The 26,113-nt window shown below is 42.8% G+C and overlaps 1 protein-coding gene across 2 annotated transcripts in view; it reads right to left on the reverse strand.

The window, feature by feature from the left end:
- LOC110536788 (rab GTPase-activating protein 1) overlaps window positions 1-26,113 on the reverse strand; it is a 174,342-nt gene that overhangs the window by 104,212 nt on the left and 44,017 nt on the right. For both annotated transcript variants that reach the window (XM_036936954.1, XM_036936955.1), the window contains 2 exons: window positions 20,512-20,605; window positions 10,491-10,641 (listed from right to left, as the gene is read on the reverse strand). In XM_036936954.1, the coding sequence (XP_036792849.1) occupies window positions 10,491-10,641; window positions 20,512-20,605 (245 nt within the window). The remainder of the gene's footprint in view (window positions 1-10,490; window positions 10,642-20,511; window positions 20,606-26,113) is intronic.

A 26,113-nucleotide genomic window follows, 5' to 3' on the forward strand; every position in this document is an offset into this window, starting at 1 on the left:
ACCCCCTCCCAGTCCACCGTAACCAAATAACACAGACAAGCATGTGGACAGCACCAGACAGCAACAGGACGAGGAAGAGGAGGCTGTGGAGGAAGAGGAGGAGGAGGTGGAGAATGATGCGGAAGGGAGGAGAAGGATGAGGAGGGAAGGAAGGAAGAGCTGGTGGAGGTAGAGGAGGAGGAAGAAGAGGTGTCAGCCACAGGTTAAGACATGGGCTCTGTTTGGTCTGAAAAACAGTGAATGTATCAAAGAACATAGAAAACTTCTAGAATCTCTGTGGAAATACCCTCAGGTTCAGCCATTCTGTACAACAGCAGCACCATGAGAGAACATCCTGTGTCAGTCATGGAGGATCTCGTGTCATCAAGCCCCAAATCTGGGAAGCTGGCGAGGAGGAAAAGGAAAAGGATGATGATAAAGCTGATTGGGGAAACTGCTGTAGGGGATGGCCATTACTGCACAGCCAAACACACAGGTTTCTAGACTTGCGTCAGACACAGTGTATACTGTTAGACCTGGAAAGTGTGATGCTGATTCACTGGAGGGCGGTGCCATTTTTTTTTAGGAGCATGGCCTTACTTCTACTACAGCATATTGGATGACTGTCATTCATATTCCATTCACCCAGTTCAATGTAACAGCCATAGGTTTAGGCTACTGCATGATACTGAAATGTTCCCTGTACTCATCATGAGGTTGTTACAACCTAGACTATGAATGACAGTTAAAAATGTAGGTTCACAGGTCGAGAAACATTAGTAATAGTCATAAAGGTGACAGACACATTCAATACTGTTTTGCACACTCCTGCCTGCATGTAGCGAGAGTTTCTATTGGACGAATTCAGATATGTCTACCCTCATTTCGTTTAAGAAACGTTTTTTCAACAGAATTGGCGGAATGAATACACCACTGATCACAAACACACTTCACTTTCATAGCAGCCACATACAAACAGCATGATACCTTTGATCGTTGTATAATGACTTCTTGCATCTACACACTCCCCTCCACTCACCTTTTCCTTCGCTTGTGGACTTCAGTGCACAACACATCAGCTGTCTGTGACCAGGCAAAAAAAAAAAACTTTAAGCCAAACCTTCATATCATGACCGCTAACTGCTATCACTGTCAACATATTAACGTCATAGTCAACATAGCTACATAGCTACTGGAACTAACGCGTTAGTAAACCCGCTACAATAATGAAGTACAGTGTACAGTCAGCAGCAAGCAGTCACGCCGGCTGACCCCTGTGGAAATACATTAATAAAACCAAAAACTTAACTTGACTAGGAAGAGTTCCATTGTTGGACAACCATAGCCATCTAGCTAACATAGTATCCCTCTCTGTTTCAGTAGCCTAAACTAGCTACCTGCATACGCTAGCTAAGTAAGTGAAAAAAATACGACGAAACTTCTCTCTCCTCTCCTCCATTTTTGAGGAAATTAATTTGTTCAAAACTGTTCAACTATCGTCTTTCGCTCTTTGAGTCGACTACTCACCACATTTTATGCACTGCAGTGCTAACTAGCTGTAGGGTGGACAACAAGAGCTCTGGTTGGAGGACGTCCTCTGGAAGTTGTCGTAATTACTGTGTAAGTCTATAGAAGGGTGTGAGAACCAAAAGCCTCCTAGGTTGAAGTCAATGTACGACGACGGAAGCTATTATTTGGTGTCATGTGAATATATTTAATATAGTTTTATTTAAAAAGGATAAAAATACAATTGTGAAACATTAAAGTTAATAAGTTCACTGAGGAGGATGGTCCTCCCCTTCCTCCTCGGAGGAGCCTCCACTGAGCTACTAAATGCAATGTAAATTATATTGGTATATGTACCTATCTATCCAGTGCAGTTGGGGCAGCGGTCAGTTGTGAGTGAATGTATCAATATCCTCTATGTTAGTGTATGCAGTATGATGGACCGACTGGTTTAAATGTGTCTGATGTGAGAATGTATGTGATACTTTTAATGTTTCTTAATGTTTCTTTCTATTTTTTATTGAACCTTTATTTAACTAGGCAAGTCAGTTAAAAACACATTCTTATTTACAATGAAGGCCTCCCATGGGGACGTGGATATAAAAAAAGAGGTCAAATAGGACAAAAACACACATCACGACAAGAGAGACAACACTACATAAAGAGAGACCTAAGACAGTAGTAACACCACATGACAACAACATGGTAGTAACACAACATGACAACATGGTAGTAACACCACATGACAACAACATGGTAGTAACACAACATGACAACAACATGGTAGTAACACCACATGACAACAACATGGTAGTAACACCACATGACAACAACATGGTAGCAACACAACATGACAACATGGTAGTAACACAACATGACAACAACATGGTAGCAACACAACATGACAACATGGTAGCAACACAACATGACAACATGGTAGTAACACCACATGACAACAACATGGTAGCAACACAACATGACAACAACATGGTAGTAACACCACATGACAACAACATGGTAGTAACACCACATGACAACATGGTAGTAACACCACATGACAACATGGTAGTAACACCACATGACAACAACATGGTAGTAACACAACATGACAACAACATGGTAGTAACACCACATGACAACAACATGGTAGCAACACAACATGACAACATGGTAGTAACACCACATGACAACAACATGGTAGCAACACAACATGACAACATGGTAGTAACACCACATGACAACAACATGGTAGTAACACCACATGACAACAACATTGTAGTAACACCACATGACAACAACATGGTAGCAACACAACATGACAACATGGTAGTAACACAACATGACAACATGGTAGTAACACCACATGACAACAACATGGTAGCAACACAACATGACAACATGCTAGCAACACAACATGACAACATGGTAGTAACACCACATGACAACAACATGGTAGCAACACAACATGACAACATGGTAGTAACACTACATGACAACATGGTAGTAACACTACATGACAACATGGTAGTAACACCACATGACAACATGGTAGTAACACCACATGACAACAACATGGTAGTAACACAACATGACAACAACGTGGTAGTAACACCACATGACAACAACATGGTAGCAACACAACATGACAACACAGCATGGTAGTAACACCACATGACAACAACATGGTAGCAACACAACATGACAACACAGCATGGTAGTAACACCACATGACAACAACATGGTAGCAACACAACATGACAACACAGCATGGTAGTAACACAACATGACAACAACATGGTAGCAACACAACATGGCAGCAGATGTGAGGTGATGCCAAAGACAATAAAGTTTTTTTTTATTCTTTCCAAAATGGCACCCTAATCCCAACGCAGTGAACTATGTTTTACCAGGGCCCTATAGGATTCTGGTTAAAAGTAGGAAACCGTAGATAATTGGGTGCCATTTGGGGTCATACAATAACGCCATACAGGCTGCAGTTAGAGTATCATAACTGAAACTCAGTATTATTTAAACCCATACCTCTGTGGATAGTACTCAGGATTACCTGACAAGGCTAAATCATAATAGATTGTGGGTGTAAGATATAAGTTCAACCCAGGAATAGGCTATTTAGATTTCAAGTTTTGTGTAGGTACTATGTACTTTGTTAGGATTCGTTGAATAGATGTCTTTTGTACCCACAGTGATTCCTTACTTGACTTTTTAGGACCACATGGTAACGTGGCTGAAACCTGAAATAGAATGCAGATCAGATACGGTGGTATTTCCTGTTGCCAATACCATTGAATCAAGTACAATGGTGGAGTGCAGAGAGAGGAACAGAATAGTGGTTGTTAAACCCAACACAAAAGTTCACATAAGGTCAGGCTATTAGACCTCCGTAGATTCAATTTGCCAATCAGAGTGACCGTGGAGAGAGTCCACTATAAACCTAATGTAGAGCATGGTGTATTCAAGGACTGACATTTTGTCAACAGCAATGTGCAAGACAAATGACTCTCCACATGGTAGCTTGTTATCAATGCATCTGATGGGGCTTAGGAAAAACACCATAAGGATTTAATTCATGGTTGTGAGCTGGTAGAGCCTTTACATGTAGAAAAATACCAGATGAATCAACCATACAAACGTCGACCTCCACAGGGGTATACCACAAAGCAGGATGAATGAGTTAGCCAGCTAACATGCCTAAATATTCTGAAATATCATTCTTTTTTTGCATGAAATGGACATGGTCTAATCGACTCAACAAACCCACAAATCATTTGAATTGAAAACAAATCACATTTTGACTAACTTCCGTATCTGTGTGCAATCCCAGCAGTATGTATTTCCCCCTGACACTCACACATTCTACTATTTGTACATCGTCACAACACTACATAAAGTATAGCTAATGTAACATTTTAAACTGCTAATCATTTTATTTTTCTCTTGAAACTTTTTGTGTGTGTAATGTTTACTGTTACTGTCTGACTGTTGTTGTTTAGTTTTTTCACTGTTGCTTTTTGTCATTGTATTTTAGTTTTTTCACTTGCTTTGGCCATGTAAACATGTTTCCCAAGACAATAAAGCCCCTATAATGTTTTATTGAACAGACACAGAGAGAGAGAGAAACATAGACAGAGAGAGAGATGGCGAGAGAGAGTGAGAAATACAGCAGAGAGAGAGTAAATGAGAGCAAGAGACAGAGAGAAGGAGAGAGAGAGGGATAGAAAGCGAGCGAGGGAGCAAAAAAGAGGACAGGCTGTACGTACAAGGACACACATGGATGTTATTTCCCCACTTACAAACAGTACAAAGACTTACAATCAGTGCAAAGAAAGGCCACATAAAGATAAGGGTTCTCATTTAGCTCCAGTGCAGCATGGTTTTAGTCACTCAGTAGTCACTAGGCTAATAGCCCCCCAAAATCAAATCCTTGTAGATACCTTTAGCATGGACCACCTCAAATTAAACATACATGTGGATTCAAAGTACTCCTCTAGTTCATCTATGCAGAGAATCATGTTGATTCTTAATAAGTTACCACCAGGCACTTAGGAGTGGGGAACGCCACACATTCACATTCCAAGGCCATAATAAAATAAAACAATGTTTTGTTTAGGGGAAAAAAGGTTGTGTTTATGATTCCAACGTGATGATTCCTCTCGTCAGTGAGTAGTGGTGACCTGGTTAGATCTGGGAATGTCTCGTGTCTCGAGTCATCAGGTACAAGCAGTCCTACTTAGAGGAGGATAAATAAAGCAGCAATCGTCTCAGCACTTTGTATCTGTGTGTGTGTGTGTGTGTGTGTGTGTGTGTGTGTGTGTGTGTGTGTGTGTGTGTGTGTGTGTGTGTGTGTGTATTTCTGGCGTGCTCCACAAACCTCCATGGTCTGACAGAAAATACATTTATCTAGAGCTACCGCCCCGGTGAAGTCTACTCTCTCATCCAGATCAATATCACTCCACCACCATCTTAGCATTACCACAGTCAGCAGGATACTCACACAAACAATACTGGGCTAGTGATGTCTTACGACAACACAGACGCACGCGCGCACACACACACACACGTCCTGCAACGGCATGCGATGAAGTTCATTTGGACAAACCCCAGGTGATAAGGATAGAGACAGGAACAGTGGTCCAGGCGAGGACGATGGGAGGGGGGGGGGGGGCTTCTTATTGCCACCTAGGAGCCTGGCGTGGGCACCGCGGGATGCTGGCTTTACATAATGCCAGTTGACATGACTGATGCGGAGGCCAGTAAAAACACTGCCCCACACCAAGCCAACAAACAGGGCAGACTAAGTTACCACAGCTTTACGCAATATCTGTGTGATAAACAAAAGATCTGCTCACACCGTGTGGGATGCTTACTTAGCACATCATTGTTGTACTGTAGACTTAAGCTGGATGTACACTACACTATTTTGACTGTCCCAGACCAAGTTTTAAAAAAAAATCAAAATCCCTATGTTGTTGCTTACTCGGGGCGGCAACAGTAACCGGCGCTCGTTTAATGTGAGATGGATAGAGGCTCAAGCTGAGGGCTACCGATCCTGTCTTTTCAAACATGTTTGATTTTATCGGCACAACATTCGCTATGCTCTTGTAGTGTGAGATGTGCAAAGACACATTTTGAAAAAGGTGATCTGCAATAGCCAATGAGAGCTCGCCAGAGAAGAAGCCATTGAGATGATGCCGTTGTTTGGCATCACCCAGGATGTGTAGACTCTGGAGCAGGAGATGATGCCGTTGTTTGGCATCACCCAGGATGTGTAGACTCTGGAGCAGGAGATGATGCCGTTGTTTGGCATCACCCAGGATGTGTAGACCCTGGAGCAGGAGATGATGCCGTTGTTTGGCATCACCCAGGATGTGTAGACCCTGGAGCAGGAGATGATGCCGTTGTTTGGCATCACCCAGGATGTGTAGACTCTGGAGCAGGAGCCATGACTACTACTAGTATGCGTTTGTACTTGCCTGAAGTTCGCAAGCAATGTTATTCCATTCAAAATGTGGCTAGATATTTCAACTCTGTATGGCATGCCTGAATTTCTGATTGAACATGTTTATGAGCCTGCTTTGAGCCACGGCTCTTTCTAGCTATGTAAAATCTGATCACATCATTGTTTTCGCGTGACAGCGTGGTATGGAGAATCCTCACGACCAAGTGAAAATGGTTTAGTGTGGCACCACTACGTTGGCAAGACAAAACAACTACAGGAAAGATGGTCATTTAATGTGAGAGGCTCAGCGATGTTAGGATTTTGAAAGTTGTGTTGTGTCCACCCAGCATTAGTTGTCTAGCTGTTATGTTATATTCTGAGGTGTCTGCTATGGTGATAACATAGAGGTTCAGTCTACTACTTAATGTTTGTGTATGATGCTGTCATGTCCTTAGAAGAGCCATAGTCATTGGTCAAGGTCAACTTTAAACTTGAATGTTCAGTCATCCTCTCAGTGGAAAGAAAACGTTGACACTTTGATACAGGAGGACAGAATGTTAAATGTGAGGAGAGTTGACAAACGTTTTAGCATTACCATCCATCACTTCTACGAGGCGCACACACACACACACACACACACACACACACACACACACACACACACACACACACACACACACACACACACACACACACACACACACCCCCCCCCCCCCCCCCCCCCCCTCTGGTATTTAGCGCACAACCTCCTACCACAGTGTGAGTAAAGAACTTGCAGCACACCGCAGCCAAGCACCACTTTAGTGCAAACTCCTAACGAGGGGCAGACCAGCAGTCACATAACATAGAAATTATATTAAGAAGAAATAGGACATTGACGAATTAGGGGGAAAGAAGGACATAATGACTTTAAATGGCTGTTAAGATTTTGAGATTGTCACAGAGAGAGATATTGTACGTAAATGAGCCTTCATCTTCCACTTTGATGACTTAAGAGAGAGGTTTTTACCTCAGATTCCTTCCTCTGCCTGTGTGTGCAATGCAAGGACACAAAATGGCAGATAATCTCTATGGCTAACTGGCCTTCAATCAATCAATCCATCAATCATTCAATCAAATTGATGTGCGGCATAAAGCCCTTTTTTACATCAGCAGTCACAAAAGGACTTTACAGTAACTCGGCCCCATCGCAAACGAGTGCATTGCTGAACAACCAAGTGGAACAACACTTGTGACAGGAAGGGAGCAATGACAACCAATCAAGCACCAGCAACAACATTATCACTGTTCAAAATCTACATTCCACCAATATTACATAGATGAATATTAAGCTATCAAGCTAGTGATAGAGTCACATGACTTAGATGATTAAGAGCTGGTCCTACAATCTAGTAAAACAAAATCTGTTTATTATTTCCAGTAAATATAGTAATAAAATTGAGTTTGATTAGAGAGGTCAAAACATTGACCCATTGTTTTAATACAACTCACTTTCTTATTCGAGTACATTACCATTTACCAAGAGTTTTCATCTATATTTTTTATAGCTGTCTATTTACCACCCTAAACCGATGACCACACTCAACGAGGGGGAGGTAGGCTGTCAAGGTAAATAGGAATTTGTTAACTGACTTGCCTAGTTAAATGAAGGTTAAATTAAATCAAAATAAAATATGTATTGAGCCATAAGCAAACAAGAAAATGCACATCCAGAGGCAGCATTTCTCATGGCCGGTGATTTTAATGCAAGGAAATTCAAATCCGTTTTACCTCATTTTTACCAGCATGTCACCTGTGCAACTAGGAGGCAACAAAACTCTAGATCACTTTTACTCCACGCACCGAAATGCATACAAGTCACCGGCTTCATTAACAAGTGCATCTATGACGTTGTTCCTACAGTGACCGTACATACCCCAACCAGAAGCTATGGACTACAGACAGGAAGGAGACGCATTCTGTCTCCTGGAGATGAAAAAAATGCAAATCAATCCCAGAACAACAAGAAAGGACCTTGTGAAGATGCTGGAGGAAACAGGTACAAAAGTATCTATATCTACAGTAAAACGAGTCCTATATCGACATAACCTGAAAGGCCGCTCAGCAAGGAAGAAGCCACTGCTCCAAAACCGCCATAAAAGCCAGACTACGGTTTGCAACTGCACATGGGGACAAAGATTGTACTTTTTGGAGAAATATCCTCTGGTCTGATGAAACAAAAATATAACTATTTGGCCATAATGACCATCGTTATGTTTGGAGGAAAAAGGGGGAGGCTTGCAAGCCGAAGAACACCATCCCAACTGTGAAGCACGGGGGTGGCAGCATCATGTTGTGGGGGTGCTTTGCTGCAGGAGGGACTGGTGCACTTCACAAAATAGATGGCATCATGAGGAAATAAAATTATGTGGATACATTGAAGCAACATCTCAAGACATGAGTCAGAAAGTTAAAGCTTGATCGCAAATGGGTCTTCCAAATGGACAATGACCCCAAGCATACTTCCAAAGTTGTGGCAAAATGGCTTAAGGACAACAAAGTCAAGGTTTTAGAGTGGCCATCACAAAGCACTGACCTCAACCCTAAAGAAAATGTGTGGGCATAACTGAAAAAGCGTGTGCGAGCAAGGAGGCCTACAAACCTGACTCAGTTACACCAGCTCTGTCAGGAGGAATGGGCCAAAATTCACCCAACTTATTGTGGGAGGCTTGTGGAAGGCTACCTGAAACATTTGATCCAAGTTAATCAATTTAAAAGGCAATGCTACCAAATACTAATTGAGTGTATGTAAACTTCTGACCCACTGGGAATATGATGAAATAAATAAAAGCTGAAATAATTCACTCTACTATTATTCTGACATTTCACATTCTTAAAATAAAGTGGTGATCCTAACTGACCTAAAACAGGGAATTTTTACCAGGATTAAATGTTATGAATTGTGAAAAACTGAGTTTAAATGTATTTGGCTACGGTGTATGTAAACCTCCGACTTCAACTGTACCTGACCAATATTGAAAACTCAATTCCCCACCCTGCTGAAAATATTTTCAGAATACTCAAAAATCTCAAGATATAAACTTATTGTGGAAAAAAACTAAATAATGGCAATAGGAAAAAGAATAACTCATGTTCAACAGCAATCCTTTAAGTGGACAATAAACAAAATATGAAATACCAAACAACAAATATATAAAGATAACTTTAGCCCATTACTCAACAATATGAAAGCAGACCTAATTAAATGGAACAATCTTCCCATAAATCTAACAGGTAGAATACACATCTTCAGAATGGCATGGTTCCCAAAGTTTTTAGACTTTTTCTCAGTAATGTCCATTACCCCACTGAAGACATTCTTTAAAACAGTATACTCTGTCATAACCGACTTCATATGGGCAACTCATGGAATAAATAGGAAAGTTTTCCATCTTCCTAAGTCTGAGGGGGGTTTTAGCCTTCCAGACTTGGATTTGTATCAACTCGCCATCTAAGGCTTTAACTTGAGACATATAGTTAAATGTACTAAAGAGGAACAACGGGTACATATTGAAGATGAGCTCATCTCCAGTATCTTTTTACGTGTCTATTTTCAAAGGCTAAAGCTAAGAACATCAACAACTTCATAGTTAAAAACACTATAACATGGGATTTTTTAAATTTTTTAAATGAAACGTATTCTACAAAAAACTGTATCACTCCCTAAAAAACCTATGGAACAATCTCCTTGGATAGTAAGTAACCTGGTACGAGCATTAGCTTGTACGAGTCAGAACTGCTCATAGGGCAGGAGCCCCATCTCCTGTATCTGTAGCGTGAGGCTGCTTGCTGTACACACCCTGGACAGGACGCTAGTCTATCGCAGGGCCTTACCCCCAATCTATCTCCTTAATACGGAGTGCCAAGCGGAGACGCATCAATCCTTGGATAACTTTTCACAATTTACAGATAAATTGGTCCACATGGAAAACTAAAGGCATTGAAAACGTAAATGACTTGGTAACAGGAAATACATTTATTTCCATGAAGGTTCAAGGGTCAGGCCTACCTTAGTGATGAGGGTGCGGTACTCCTCCACTTGGTGGTCGTTGTTATGGCAACCAGCCAGGAGCTGCCACACCTCTCCTCTGAGGGCCTCTGGGACCCCGCTACGCACCAAAGCCGGGAGCTGCTTGGGACGCACAGACAGGTTCAGATGCCTGGGGACAGAGGGAGGGAAGCCATGATGTAACCAACCATTATGTAAACACTAATGCTATCAAATCCAACTTAATTGGTGACATACACAGATGACAAGGAGTGTAAACAGCACTGCGTATACCAAACACTACATCCCTGATGATAACTGAATAATGATGGTATGATTTAATCTGATTTAATGTAATCAATGGAGGTGAAAGATATCCAGCCATGTCAGAAACAAGTCATATATCACCGTTCCAGGTCAGCAGGCCATTAATTCCATCTTATCAGCTCTGATTTACACTGGGAGGAGGGACCACTGACTAGATTAAGGGCTGTCATGGGAAAACAATGGCGGCCTTCCAGGAGGCACTATATGTTGTCGCACTGCAAAGCTCAGGTGATATATCTGCAGTATATCCCATTAGTCTCATACGACAGACAATTATTTCTACAGTATATCCCATTAGTCTCATATGACAGACGATATATCTGCAGTATATCCCATTAGTCTCATACGACAGACGATATATCTACAGTATATCCCATTAGTCTGATATGACAGACGATATATATGCAGTATATCCCATTAGTCTCATACGACAGATGATATATCTGCAGTATATCCCATTAGTCTCATACGACAGACGATATATCTGCAGTATATCCCATTAGTCTCATACGACAGACGATATATCTGCAGTATATCCCATTAGTCTCATACGACAGACGATATATCTGCAGTATATCCCATTAGTCTCATACGACAGACGATATATCTGCAGTATATCCCATTAGTCTCATACGACAGACGATATATCTGCAGTATATCCCATTAGTCTCATACGACAGACGATATATCGGCAGTATATCCCATTAGTCTCATACGACAGACGATATATCTGCAGTATATCCCATTAGTCTCATACGACAGACAATATATCTGCAGTATATCCCATTAGTCTCATACGACAGACGATATATCTGCAGTATATCCCATTAGTCTCATACGACAGACGATATATCTGCAGTATATCCCATTAGTCTCATACAACAGACGATATATCTGCAGTATATCCCATTAGTCTCATACGACAGACGATATATCTGCAGTATATCCCATTAGTCTCATACGACAGACGATATATCTGCAGTATATCCCATTAGTCTCATACGACAGACGATATATCTGCAGTATATCCCATTAGTCTCATACGACAGACGATATATCTGCAGTATATCCCATTAGTCTCATACGACAGACGATATATCTGCAGTATATCCCATTAGTCTCATACGACAGACGATATATCTGCAGTATATCCCATTAGTCTCATACGACAGACGATATATCTGCAGTATATCCCATTAGTCTCATATGACAGACGATATATCTGCAGTATATCCCATTAGTCTCATATGACAGACGATATATCTGCAGTATATCCCATTAGTCTCATACGACAGACGATATATCTACAGTATATCCCATTAGTCTCATACGACAGACGATATATCTGCAGTATATCCCATTAGTCTCATACGACAGACGATATATCTGCAGTATATCCCATTAGTCTCATACGACAGACGATATATCTGCAGTATATCCCATTAGTCTCATACGACAGACGATATATCTGCAGTATATCCCATTAGTCTCATATGACAGACGATATATCTGCAGTATATCCCATTAGTCTCATATGACAGACGATATATCTGCAGTATATCCCATTAGTCTCATACGACAGACGATATATCTACAGTATATCCCATTAGTCTCATACGACAGACGATATATCTGCAGTATATCCCATTAGTCTCATATGACAGACTACGCCGTACATACAGACCCAGGTTCTCAGTGAATGTCTATGTCTCGGTTATGTACTAAATCCAGCTGGGCTGATCAGGAGGAAGGGGATCATGAGAATGTAGTTGGCGTATCTAAAGGGGCAGAGGAGAGGAACAGGAGGATGAAGTCTTATCTAACAGGTGTGATGTGGGGCCTGGAGATCAAGGGAGGAGGGAGAGAGAAGGGGTTGAAGAGAGAGAGAGAGAAAGAGAGAGAGAGCGAGAGAGAAAGGGTTATCTCTGATCAGAACAGACACAGAGAGAGAGTCTCCCCTCAGTTCTTCCCAGAACCCTGGGCAGCTGGCGGGGGAGGAAGGTACTAGTCACAATGCCAAGAAGCACATATGATCAGGTTCCACACCACACCACATGCCCCTGGGAGAGCTAAGAACATTCCAGATGAATCGTTAACTTTTCCCCCACTTTTCATGTATTTATTTATCCCGAGTTACTTGGTTGGTTACGCAATGCAACGTGGCATTTCTTTTCTGCTCAGATAAAACAGTTGAAACAAGAAAGGGTGTACTTTCAGTGTGATGTAAGTGAAACCAGCCCTGGTGCTCAGCGGGTTGGCAATACAAAATGGCTCCCACTGACAACGAGAGCCCTGCATCGAGTCACATCACAGTCCCATTTGAATTACGCAATTTATTTACCATTCTTTGCAAGTTAGAAGGAAAGCAAATGTCCTAAACATAGTTGTTTTATTTCAGTCAGCACAGCCATTCTCAAGAGATACGTTAATAGCAAAGCCTAAAAACAGTGTTAAAGGATTTGGGAGGCAAAAAAAGCCAATTTTGTGCACCTAGTGGCTGTATGTGCTCCCTCCCTCTTCCCTCCCCTCCCATCCCCTCCCTCTCTGAAGTCTGGGTTGAAGGGAAGTGAATCGTTATAGTTTTGTCAAAAATAATAGTTTAAATGAATAATACGAATCGTTCAAAAAAGTAATCAACTTTGTACGGCCTTATTCGCAAGTGTCGGTGGAACGTTTTTGGGAACATAACGAAAACATGAACACATGCTAAGGATAGATAAAACAGTTAACTAGCAGGTACAATATATTTTTTTAATTGGCTACCTGTTAATCTGTTCTCTACATGTTTTATAGGCTAGACCAACCTGCTGCTGCAGTGAATGAACGGTCTCTCTCCTTGAGCAATGGCCCAAGGAGAGACGCACAAACACAGATGCGCTAAAGTATTATTCAGATCCTGGCTGATATGTTGAATTTTATTTGATTGATAACATAAAACTGTACCTAAATATATTACATTAACAGAAATTATTAAAATAATTCCTTTACTTTTTCCATTTTTTTTTTTTTTTTACAGGCCCAGAAAAACACCACTTTAAAATTCCATGACTTTTCCAGGATTTTCATGATGAACGAACCCTGTATGAAGGATAAGCGTATATTTGACAAGCAGTAACTAGTGTTAGTTTTCTTTTCATATCATAGATAAATGTGCATTTCCCACTAAAATGTTCAGTCAAAGAACCTGCATGAAGAAGAATCTGGTACATGGTACATTATTGAAAGACTCCTGTTGTGTGATTTGGGTCATAACTCTGCTAGAGGGCCACTCTACCACTGTGCTGCTCAGCAGTAAGTTCCTTCATCTCTCTCTGACATGCCTCCCACTATCTATTTAAAAATATATATATTTCCCCTTTATTTAACCAGGTAGGCCAGTTGAGAACAAGTTCCCATTTACAACTGTGACCTGGCCAAGATAAAGCAAACAATTACACATAGTTACACATGGAATAAACAAACGTACTGTCAATAAGACAATAGGGGGAAAAAATCTTTATACAGTGTGTACAAATGAGGTAAGATTAGGGAAGTAAGGCAATAAATAGGCCGTAGTGGCAAAGTAATTATAATTTAGCAATTAAACACTGGAGTGATAGATGTGCTGAAGATGAATGTGCAAGTAGAGATACTGGGGTGCAAAGGAGCAAATAACAATATGGGGATGCGGTAGTTGGGTGGGCTATTTACAGATGGGCTATGTACAGATGCAGTGATCTGTGAGCTGCTCTGACAGCTGATGCTTAAAGTTAGTGAGGGAGATATGAGTCTCCAGCTTCAGTGATTTTTTTCAATTCGTTCCAATCATTGGCAGCAGAGAACTGGAAGGAAAGGCGGCCAATTGAGGAATAGGCTTTGGGGGTGACCAGTGAAATATACCTGCTGGAGCGTGTGCTACGGGTGGGTGTTGCTATGTCGACCAGTGAGCTGAGATAAGACGGAGCTTTACCTAGCAAAGACTAACAGATGACCTGGAGCCAGTTGTTTTGGAGGGGGTTTGGCAACATGAGTGAAGGATGCTTTGTTGCGAAATAGGAATCTGATTCTAGATTTGATTTTGGATTGGATTTTGGATTGGAGATGCTTAATGTGATTCTGGAAGGAGAGTTTACAGTCTAACCAGACACCTAGGTATTTTAAATTGTCCACATATTCTAAGTCAGAACCGTCCAGAGTAATGATGCTGGATGGGTGGGCAGGTGCGGGCAGCGATCAGTTGAAGAGCATGCATTTAGTTTTACTTGCATAAAAGAGCAGTGGGAGGCCACGGAAGGAGAGTTGTATGGCATTGAAGCTCGTCTGGAGGTTAGTTAACATAGTGTCCAAAGAAGGGCCAGAAGTATACAGAATGGTGTCGTCTGCGTAGAGGTGGATCAGAGAATCAACAGCAGCAAGAGCTGCGAGAGCATTGATGTATACAGAGAAAAGAGTTGGCCCAAGAATTGAACCCTGTGGCACCCCCATAGAGACTTCCAGAGGTCCGGACAACAGGCCCTCCGATTTGACACACTGAACTCTGTCTGAGAAGTAGTTGGTGAACCCGGCGAGGCAGTCATTTGAGAAACCACGGCTGTTGAGTCTGCCGATAAGAGTGTGGTAATTGACAGAGTCGAATACCTTGGCCAGGTCGATGAATACGGCTGCACAGTATTGTCTTTCATAGATGGCGGTTATGATATCGTTTAGGACCTTGAGCGTGGCTGAGGTGCACCCATGACCAGTTAGGAAACCAGATTGCATAGCGGAGAAGGTACGGTGGGATTCGAAATGGTCGGTAATATGTTAACTTGGCATTCAAAGACTTTAGAAAGGCAGGGTAGAATAGATATAGGTCTGTAGCAGTTTAGGTCTAGAGTGTCTCCCCCTTTGAAGAGGGGGATGACCGCGGCAGCTTTCCAATCTATGGGGATCTCAGACAACTCGAAAGGGAGGCTGAACAGGTTAGTAATAGGGGTTGCAACAATTACGGCGGATAATTTTAGAAAGAGAGGGTCCAGGTTGTCAAGCCCAGCTGATCTGTAGGGGTCCAGATTTTGCAGCTCTTTCAGGACATCAGCTATCTGGATTTGGGTGAAGGTGAAATGATGGAGGTTTGGGCAAGTTGCTGTGGGGGGTGCAGGGCTGTTGACCGGGGTAGGGGTAGCCAGGTGGAAAGCATGGCCAGCTGTATAAAAATGCTTATTGAAATTCTCAATTATAGTGGATTTATCGGTGGTGACAGTGTTTCGTAGCCTCAGTGTAGTGGGCAGCTGGGAGGAGGTGCTCTTTTTCTCCATGGACTTTACAGTGTTCCAGAACTTTTTTGAGTTAGTACTACAGGATGCACATTTCTGTTTGAAAAAGTTAGCTTTAGCTTTCCTAACTGCCTGTGTATATTGGTTCCTAACTTCCCTGAAAAGTTGTATATCGTGGGGGCTGTTCGATGCTAATGCATGTGTTTTGTGCTGGTCAAGGGCAGTCAGGTCTGGAGTGAACCAAGGGCTATATCTGTTCCTGGTTCTACATTTTTTGAACGGAGCATGCTTATTTAAAATGGTGAGGAAGGAACTTTTAAAGAATAACCAGGCATCCTCTGCTGACGGAATGAGGTCAATATCCTTCCAGGATACCCGGGCCAGGTTGATTAGAAAGGCCTGTTCGTTGAAGTGTTTTAGGGAGCGTTTGACAGTGATGAGGGGTGGTCATTTGACCGCAGACCCATTACGGACGCAGGTAATGATCACTGAGATGCCACTTTATGTTTATATACCCTACATTACTCATCTCATATGTATATACTGTACTCTATACCATCTACTGCATCTTGCCTATGCCGTTCTGTACCATCACTCATTCATATATCTTTATGTACATATTCTTTATCCCTTTACACTTGTGTGTATAAGGTAGTAGTTGTGTAATTGTTGGGTTAGATTACTCGTTGGTTATTACTGCATTGTCGGAACTAGAAGCACAAGCATTTCGCTACACTCGCATTAACATCTGCTAACCATGTGTATGTGACAAATCAAATGTGATTTGATTTGAGATCCTGGCTGAAGACAGCAGAGGTGTATTTAGAGGGCAGGTTGGTCAGGATGATATCTAGGGGGGTGCCCATGTTTAGAGATTTGGGGTTATACCTGGTAGGTTCATTGATAATTTGTGTGAGATTGAGGGTATCTAGCTTAGATTGTAGGACGGCGGGGGTGTTAAGCATGTCCCAGTTTAGGTGACCTAACAGTAACGAGCTCTGAAGATAGATGTGGGGCAATCAATTCACATATGGTGTCCAGGGCATGGCTGGGGGCATGGGGGCTGGGGGTGGTCTATAACAAGCGGCAACGGTGAGAGACTTGTTTCTGGAAAGGTGGATTTTTATAAGTACAAGCTCAAATTGTTTGGGCACAGACCTGGATAGTATGACAGAACTCTGCAGGCTGTCTCTGAAGTAGATTGCAACTCCGTCCCCTTTGGCAGTTCTATCTCGGCGGAAAATGTTATAGTTAGGGATGGAAATGTCAGGATTTTTGGTGGCCTTCCTAAGCCAGGATTCAGACACGGCTAGGACATCCGGGTTGGCAGAGTGTACTAAAGCAGTGAGTAAAACACACTTAGGGAGGAGGCTTCTAATGTTAACATGCATGAAACCAAGGCTTTTCCGGTTACAGAAATCAACAAATGAGAGCACTTGGGGAATGGGAGTGGAGCTAGGCGCTGCAGGGCCTGGATTAACCTCTACATCACCAGAGGAACAGAGGAGGAGTAGGATAAGGGTATGGCTAAAGGCTAAAGGCTATGGACTGGTCGTCTAGTGCGTTCGGTCGTCTAGTGCGTTCGGAACAGAGAGTAAAAGGAACAGGTTTCTGGGCGCGGAAGAATAGATTCAAGGCATAATGTAAAGACAAGGGTATGGTAGGATGTGAATACAGTGGAGGTAAACCTAGGTATTGCATGATGATGAGAGCGGTTTTGTCTCTGGAGACATCATTTAGACCAGGTGAGGTCACCGCATGTGTGGGAGGTGAAACAAAAAGGGCTAAGGCATATTGAGCAGGGCTGTGAAATAAGACAATAATCACTAACCAAAACAGCAATGGACAAGACATATTGACAGTCGGGAGAGGCATGCATGGCCGAGTGATCATAGGGACCAGTGGGAGGCTAGGCGAGCTGGAGACATGGCGATTCAGACAGCTAGCGGGCCGGGGCTAGCAGAAGGGCCTTAGTGGGGGACTTTTGTTTGTTGTAGCGCCGTCGGACGGTTACGTCGGCAGACCAGACATGTTGGATTGGCAGGGCTCTATGTAGGCAGTAAAAGGGTCCAGGCAAATTGGCAAAATAGGTATTGTAGCCCAATAAATTGGCTGATGGTCCTCTTCAGCTAGCAGTCCGATATCTTTCTAGACAGCTAGCGGACCGCGGCTAGCAGGCTAGTGGATGGGCCTTCAGGGGACGTCGCGACGGAGTAGCCTGTTGACACCACTCGGGCGGATTACGTTGGTAAACCAGTCGTGGTGGAATCGGCGGGGCTCCATGTCGGCAGTAGAAGGGGTCAATTGGCAAAATATGTATTGCAGCCCAAGGAGTGGCTGATGAACCTCTTAAGCTAGCCGGGGGCTGGGCCTAGCACAAGGCTAGTTCCAGGCTCACTGGTGCTTGCTTCGGGACAGAGACGTTAGCCACAGGGGGTAGCTACTCGGATAGCAGCTAGCTGGCTACAATGATCCAGGTGAAATGGTTCAGAGCTTGCGGTAGGGAACTGGAGATGGAGAAAGAGCAGTCCGGTAAGCTCTGGGTTGAAACGCGCTGTGCAGACTGGCAGGAGTTGACCAGGCTAAGGTTTGCTGATGACCGCTAGCCGTGGCTAACTGACTATTAGCTAGTAGCTAGTTAGCTGGCTAGCTTCTTTTGGGGGTTCCGGTTCTAAAGTATAGAAAATAGCAGATCCATACTACATTGGGTGAGGCGGGTTGCAGGAGAGCATGTTGAAACAGGTTAAAATATTTAAAAAATATATTCAAAGGATACGGGACACGACAAGACGAAGACAAAGACGTCTGAACTGCTATGTCATCTTGGTTGAATAGGGAACCATGCCATGCCTCTGCTGACCGATTGACAGGAACATTAAAAAGCCCACCAAATCAATCCTTCTCGTGACAGCCAGGCAGGGAACGCCACTCTACAGACCCACCGGCATCGTTGCAAGTTTTAATGTCACGTGCACAGGAACAGTGAAATGCCTTTCCTGCAAGCTCTGAACCCAACAATCCAGTAATCAATATCAATGTATTAATCCATATCAATGTAGTATTAAAAATAACATAAGGTAGAACAAAAACAAGAGACATAAAAATAAAAACCACAAGATAAATGCCAAAATAATCACTAAATAGTATGTTCGCAAAACGGAGGCCATCCATTACAGTGCCATCTTACCATGACGTTAAGGCTAACTACACACCATGACGGTAAGGCTAACTACACACCATGACGGTAAGGCTAACTATACACCATGACGGTAAGGCTGACTACACACCACGACGGTAAGGCTGACTAACTACACACCATGACGGTAAGGCTGACTACACACCATGACGGTAAGGATAACTACACACCATGACGTTAAGGCTAACTACACACCATGACGGTAAGGCTGACTACACACCATGACGGTAAGGCAGACTAACTACACACCATGACGGTAAGGCTGAGTACACACCATGACAGTAAGGCAGACTAACTACACACCATGACGGTAAGGCAGACTAACTACACACCCTGACGGTAAGGCAGACTAACTACACACCATGACGGTAAGGCAGACTAACTACACACCATGACGGTAAGGCAGACTAACTACACACCATGACGGTAAGGCAGACTGACTACACACCCTGACGGTAAGGCAGACTAACTACACACCATGACGGTAAGGCAGACTGACTACACACCATGACGGTAAGGCAGACTGACTACACACCATGACGGTAAGGCTAACTACACACCGTGACGGTAAGGCAGACTAACTACACACCATGACGGTAAGGCTAACTACACACCATGACGGTAAGGCTAACTACACACCATGACGGTAAGGCTAACTACACACCATGACGGTAAGGCTAACTACACACCATGACGGTAAGGCTAACTACACACCATGACGGTAAGGCAGACTAACTACACACAAGCTCTGGTAGCTACTTTCTCAGTCCAGATGTATTCACTGGGAAAGAGCCTACTGCCTGGTGGTCATGTTGGTTATTATTCTCACAAGGTCAATGAAATAAAGTTCAAATCATCTCCTTCTCTGTTAGTTTACGGTACATTTTTTCTTTAACACCACTTTGAATGTGGAGCGAAATGAAGATGAGACATGCTAAATACACTGTCCACTAGGCACAGACGTTAGGTCAACATCAGGTTTGGATTGACATTTGATTGAGTTGTCAATTTACCTGAATTGAACGTGATATTTAAAAAATTCAACCACGTCATTCGATTTCGGTTAAAAGTTGGGTGAAAAGAAAAACAATCCCGGAAATTCCTTTACATTGATGACTTTTTGCAAATCCAATCAGGTTTTTCACATTGACTCGACATCATCACATTTAATTCTTTATGTTGAAATGAAATGGAAACAGGGATTCAACCAGTTGGTGCCCAGTGGGTGGTGCTATGATTTACATGAAGACAAGGTATGACATCCACAGAGATGTCAGTCACTCACCATTTGGACAGCAGGTCTCCCCAGGTCTCCAGGATCTTCTCAGCACACTCTTTTGACACGTCTCCTGAGCCACTCAGCAACGGCTCGTCATTGTCTGACAAAATATAATTTAATACAACTTTATTGTCCATCTTGCGAAATAAATGTATCTTTATGCTCTGCTCCAGAGACGAAAACTGAGAGAGTCCCAAGTGGTACCCTACTACCATCAACCGTAGTCAAACGTAGTGCACTATGTAGGGAATAGGGTGCCATTTGGGACGCAAGCAGAGACAAAGGGTTGACATATCAACACAGCTGAGCGTGGATTAGAGTAAAAAAACATGCTGTATGTATAGTGACTTACTAGACAGATAAACACACAAACAGTCATGCAGAGAGAGAATAGTGCCACAGGGCTCAATTCTAGGGCCGACTCTTTTCTCTGCATATACAGTGCCTTGCGAAAGTATTCGGCCCCCTTGAACTTTGCGACCTTTTGCCACATTTCAGGCTTCAAACATAAAGATATAAAACTGTATTTTTTTGTGAAGAATCAACAACAAGTGGGACACAATCATGAAGTGGAACGACATTTATTGGATATTTCAAACTTTTTTAACAAATCAAAAACTGAAAAATTGGGCGTGCAAAATTATTCAGCCCCTTTACTTTCAGTGCAGCAAACTCTCTCCAGAAGTTCAGTGAGGATCTCTGAATGATCCAATGTTGACCTAAATGACTAATGATGATAAATACAATCCACCTGTGTGTAATCAAGTCTCCGTATAAATGCACCTGCACTGTGATAGTCTCAGAGGTCCGTTAAAAGCGCAGAGAGCATCATGAAGAACAAGGAACACTCCAGGCAGGTCCGAGAAACTGTTGTGAAGAAGTTTAAAGCCGGATTTGGATACAAAAATATTTCCCAAGCTTTAAACATCCCAAGGAGCACTGTGCAAGCGATAATATTGAAATGGAAGGAGTATCAGACCACTGCAAATCTACCAAGACCTGGCCATCCCTCTAAACTTTCAGCTCATACAAGGAGAAGACTGATCAGAGATGCAGCCAAGAGGCCCATGATCACTCTGGATGAACTGCAGAGATCTACAGCTGAGGTGGGAGACTCTGTCCATAGGACAACAATCAGTCGTATATTGCACAAATCTGGCCTTTATGGAAGAGTGGCAAGAAGAAAGCCATTTCTTAAAGATATCCATAAAAAGTGTCGTTTAAAGTTTGCCACAAGCCACCTGGGAGACACACCAAACATGTGGAAGAAGGTGCTCTGGTCAGCTGAAACCAAAATTGAACTTTTTGGCAACAATGCAAAACGTTATGTTTGGCGTAAAAGCAACACAGCTGAACACACCATCCCCACTGTCAAACATGGTGGTGGCAGCATCATGGTTTGGGCCTGCTTTTCTTCAGCAGGGACAGGGAAGATGGTTAAAATTGATGGGAAGATGGATGGAGCCAAATACAGGACCATTCTGGAAGAAAACCTGATGGAGTCTGCAAAAAACCTGAGACTGGGACGGAGATTTGTCTTCCAACAAGACAATGATCCAAAACATAAAGCAAAATCTACAATGGAATGGTTCAAAAATAAACATATCCAGGTGTTAGAATGGCCAAGTCAAAGTCCAGACCTGAATCCAATCGAGAATCTGTGGAAAGAACTGAAAACTGCTGTTCACAAATGCTCTCCATCCAACCTCACTGAGCTCGAGCTGTTTTGCAAGGAGGAATGGGAAAAAAATTTAGTCTCTCGATGTGCAAAACTGATAGAGACATACCCCAAGCGACTTACAGCTGTAATCGCAGCAAAAGGTGGCGCCACAAAGTATTAACTTAAGGGGGCTGAATAATTTTGCACGCCCAATTTTTCAGTTTTTGATTTGTTAAAAAAGTTTGAAATATCCAATAAATGTCGTTCCACTTCATGATTGTGTCCCACTTGTTGATTCTTCACAAAAAAAAATACAGTTTTATATCTTTATGTTTGAAGCCTGAAATGTGGCAAAAGGTCGCAAAGTTCAAGGGGGCCGAATACTTTCGCAAGGCACTGTACTTGCACATCCTCATCTGCTCATCTATCACTCGTGTTAATTGCTAAATTGTAATTACTTCGCCACTATGGCCTATTTATTGCCTTACCTCCTTACTTCATCTGCACACACTGTACACAGATTTCTCTATTGTGTTATTGACTGTACGTTTGTTTATTCCATGTGTACCTCTGTGTTGTTGTTTTTAATCGCACTGCTTTCCTTTATCTTGGCCAGGTCGCAGTTGTAAATGAGAACTTGTTCTAAACTGGCCTACCTGGTTATATAAAGGTGAAATAAAATAAATAAAAAATAGGGCACATAACAGGCTGGCTAGCAAAGTGCAAACTTTACAGGGAGTAGAATAAGGCACAACAGACAAAGAGAGACTACCAGCCAATCCCCAGACAGACAGGGAGAGGCGACCAGCCAATCCCCAGACAGACAGGGCGAGACTACAAGCCAATCCCCAGATAGACAGGGAGAGACTACCACCCAATTCAGAGTATGCAAGCAGACTTGAGCGGTCAGAAATCCCGATCACTCATGGAGCGATCGCTGCGCTTCACATTAAATCAAAGATTATTTGTCACGTGCGCCGAATACAACAGGTACCTTACAGTGAAATGCTTACAAGCCCCTTAACCAACAGTACAATTTTTAAGTATGAAAATAGGTATTAGGTGAACAATAGATAAGTAAAGATTTTTTTTAAACAGTAAAAAATAACAGTAGTTACAGGTGATACCGGTACAGAGTCAATGTGCAGATGCACCGGTTAGTCGAGCTATTTGAGGTAATAAGTACATGTAGGATTAGTTAAAGTGACTATGCAGATGATAAACAGAGAGTAGCAGCAGCGCAAAATAGGGGTTGGCGGGGTACAATGCATAGTCTAGTTTGTTGGCGATGTGGACACCAAGGAACTTGAAGCTCTCAACCTGCTCCACTACAGCCCCGTTGATGAGAATGGAAGCGCACTCGGTCCTCCTTTTCCTGTAGACCACAATCATCTCCTTTGTCTTGATTATGTTGAGGGATAGGTTGTTATTCTGGCACCACCCGGCCAGGTCTCTGACCTCCTTCCTATAGGCTGTCTCATCGTTGTCAGTGATCAGGCCTACCACTGTTGTATCGTCTGCAAACTTAATGATGGTGTTGGAGTCGTGCCTGCCCATGCAGTCATGGGTGAACAGGGAGTACAGGAGGGGACGAAGTACACACCCCTGAGGGGCTCCAGTGTTGAGAATCAGCGTGGCAGATGTGTTGCTACCTACCCGTACCACCTCGGGGCGGCCCTTGAGAAAGTCCAGGATCTAGTTGCAGAGAGAGGTATTTGGTCCCAGCATCCTTAGCTCAGTGATGAGCTTTAAGGGCACTATGGTGTTGAACGCTGAACTGTAGTCAATTAATAGCATTCTCACGTAGGTGTTCCTTTTGTCCAGGTGGGAAAGGGCAATGTGGAGTGCAATAGAGATTGCATCATATGTGGATCTGTTTAAGCTGTATGCCAATTGGAGTGGGTCTAGGGTTTCAGGGATAATGGTGTTAATGTGAGACATGACCAGCCTATGACCAGCCTATCAACATACGTCATGGCTACGGACGTGAGTGCTATGGGTCTGTAGTCATTTAGGCAGGTTACCTAGTGTTCTTGGGCACAGGGACTATGGTGGTCTGCTTGGATCATGTTGGTATTACAGATTCAATCAGGGAGAGGTTGAAAATGTCAGTGAAGACACCTGCCAGTTGGTCAGCACCTGCCCGGAGCACACGTCCTGGTAATCCGTCTGGCCCAGCGGCCTTCGGAATATTGACATGTTTAAAGGTCTTACTCATGTCGGCTACGGAGAGCGTTATCACACAGTCGTTCGGAACAGCTGATGCTCTCATGCATGCCTCAGTGTTGCTTGCCTTGAAGCGAGCATAGAAGTGATTTAGCTCGTCTGGTAGGCTTGTGTCACTGGGCAGCTCGCGGCTGTGCTTCCCTTTGTACTCTGTAATAGTTTGCAGGCCCTTCCACATCCGACGAGCGTCGGAGCCGGTGTAGTACGATTCAATCTTAGTCCTGTATTGGTGCTTTGTCTGTTTGATGGTTCGTCTGAAGGCGTAGCGGGATTTCTTATAAGCTTTCGGTTAGAGTCCTGCTCCTTGAAGGTGGCAGCTCTACCCTTTAGCTCAGTGCAGATGTTGCCTGTAACCCATGGTTTCTGGTTGGGGTCTGTACGCACAGTCACTGTGGGGACGATGTCATCGATGCACTTATTGATGAACCCAGTGACTGATGTGATGTACTCCTCAATACCATTGGAGGAATCCCGGAACATATTCCAGTCTGTGCTAGCAAAACAGTCCTGAAGCTGAGCATCTGCGTCATCTGACCACTTCTTTATTGTCCGAGTCACTGGTGCTTCCTGCTAAAAACTGCTCCACGTTTCCAAGAAGAAAAACTGCCGCTCTGAATTCGCTCGATTTGTTAATATCACAATTTAACCAACACCCATCTATTGTTGTGACAACCTGGTCCTACCATTTAGTTTTGAACTATGAAACCAAACAGTATGATTTGAATATAAAGTATTTTAATAAACATGAAAAGGTGAATGTAAGAAGCGCTCATAATTTAAAATAGGCTAGATGTCATATTAAACAGCATGTAAACACTCTAAATAGGTCAGGAGCCAGACAGGGAGCCTAAGAAGAAACTACAATTAATAATTTAGGCTATATTATTTCAATTATTTCAAGGCTATAGCCTACAAAGAAATACATTGTGAAGCATTTGTGAGTGAGACACAAGGCTGGTAGGGACATAGAGCACTCAGCAATTAAACAACATTTAGTTGTATTAAATCATCATAGTCAATCAATTGCACATATAGCCTGTGACTTACTTATAATTAAGTGCAAATTAAATGAGAAATGCCTGATTCGGCTCAGTGTCTATTTGGGGACAGACACTGAGTGCCTGTGCATTCTTTTTTAGAAATAAGTTTGTCCAGAGTCTGTGGCTTCAGGCTCCTGCGATGGTGCCTGGAGAGCAGACCAGCAGTAGAGAATACCCTCTCCATACTTGCAGAGCCACGCTTGCCAGGCTGGGCAGAGATGCAGAGTTGTTTAAAAATACATCTATAGGTAGGCCTAAAGGTTTTTAGGCAAAACAACCACATCAAAACGGAAAGCTCCTTGAAAGTGGGAATATGCCAGGCCTACTGGGCCAAAATCAATTATGGCCTTTTGTATAGATAATATTACAAAAATGAACAAAACTTTTAAGAGATCTGATTTTGAGTTTAGAAATACTTTGCTACAATGTGACACTTAGTTAGCTACCCACCTCGTTCCTTTCTTTTAGCATATGCACGTAGTAAGTACACCATCATGCTTTCAGGATATGTGTCTTTTAAGATTCCACAATGACTCTTTAGTTGTGGACACTACATTACCACACTCCCTCTCTTGCTATTGGTCCTCATCTTTGTAAGTCACTTTGATTTAGCACCTGTGTGTTTATCAGTTTCTTTATGAAAATATTTTGTGAACTCCATGACAGTAGCTAAAGCAGGGGC

This window comes from Oncorhynchus mykiss, chromosome 12 (genome assembly GCF_013265735.2).
Source record: "Oncorhynchus mykiss isolate Arlee chromosome 12, USDA_OmykA_1.1, whole genome shotgun sequence".
Classification (NCBI taxonomy): Eukaryota; Metazoa; Chordata; class Actinopteri; order Salmoniformes; family Salmonidae; genus Oncorhynchus; species Oncorhynchus mykiss.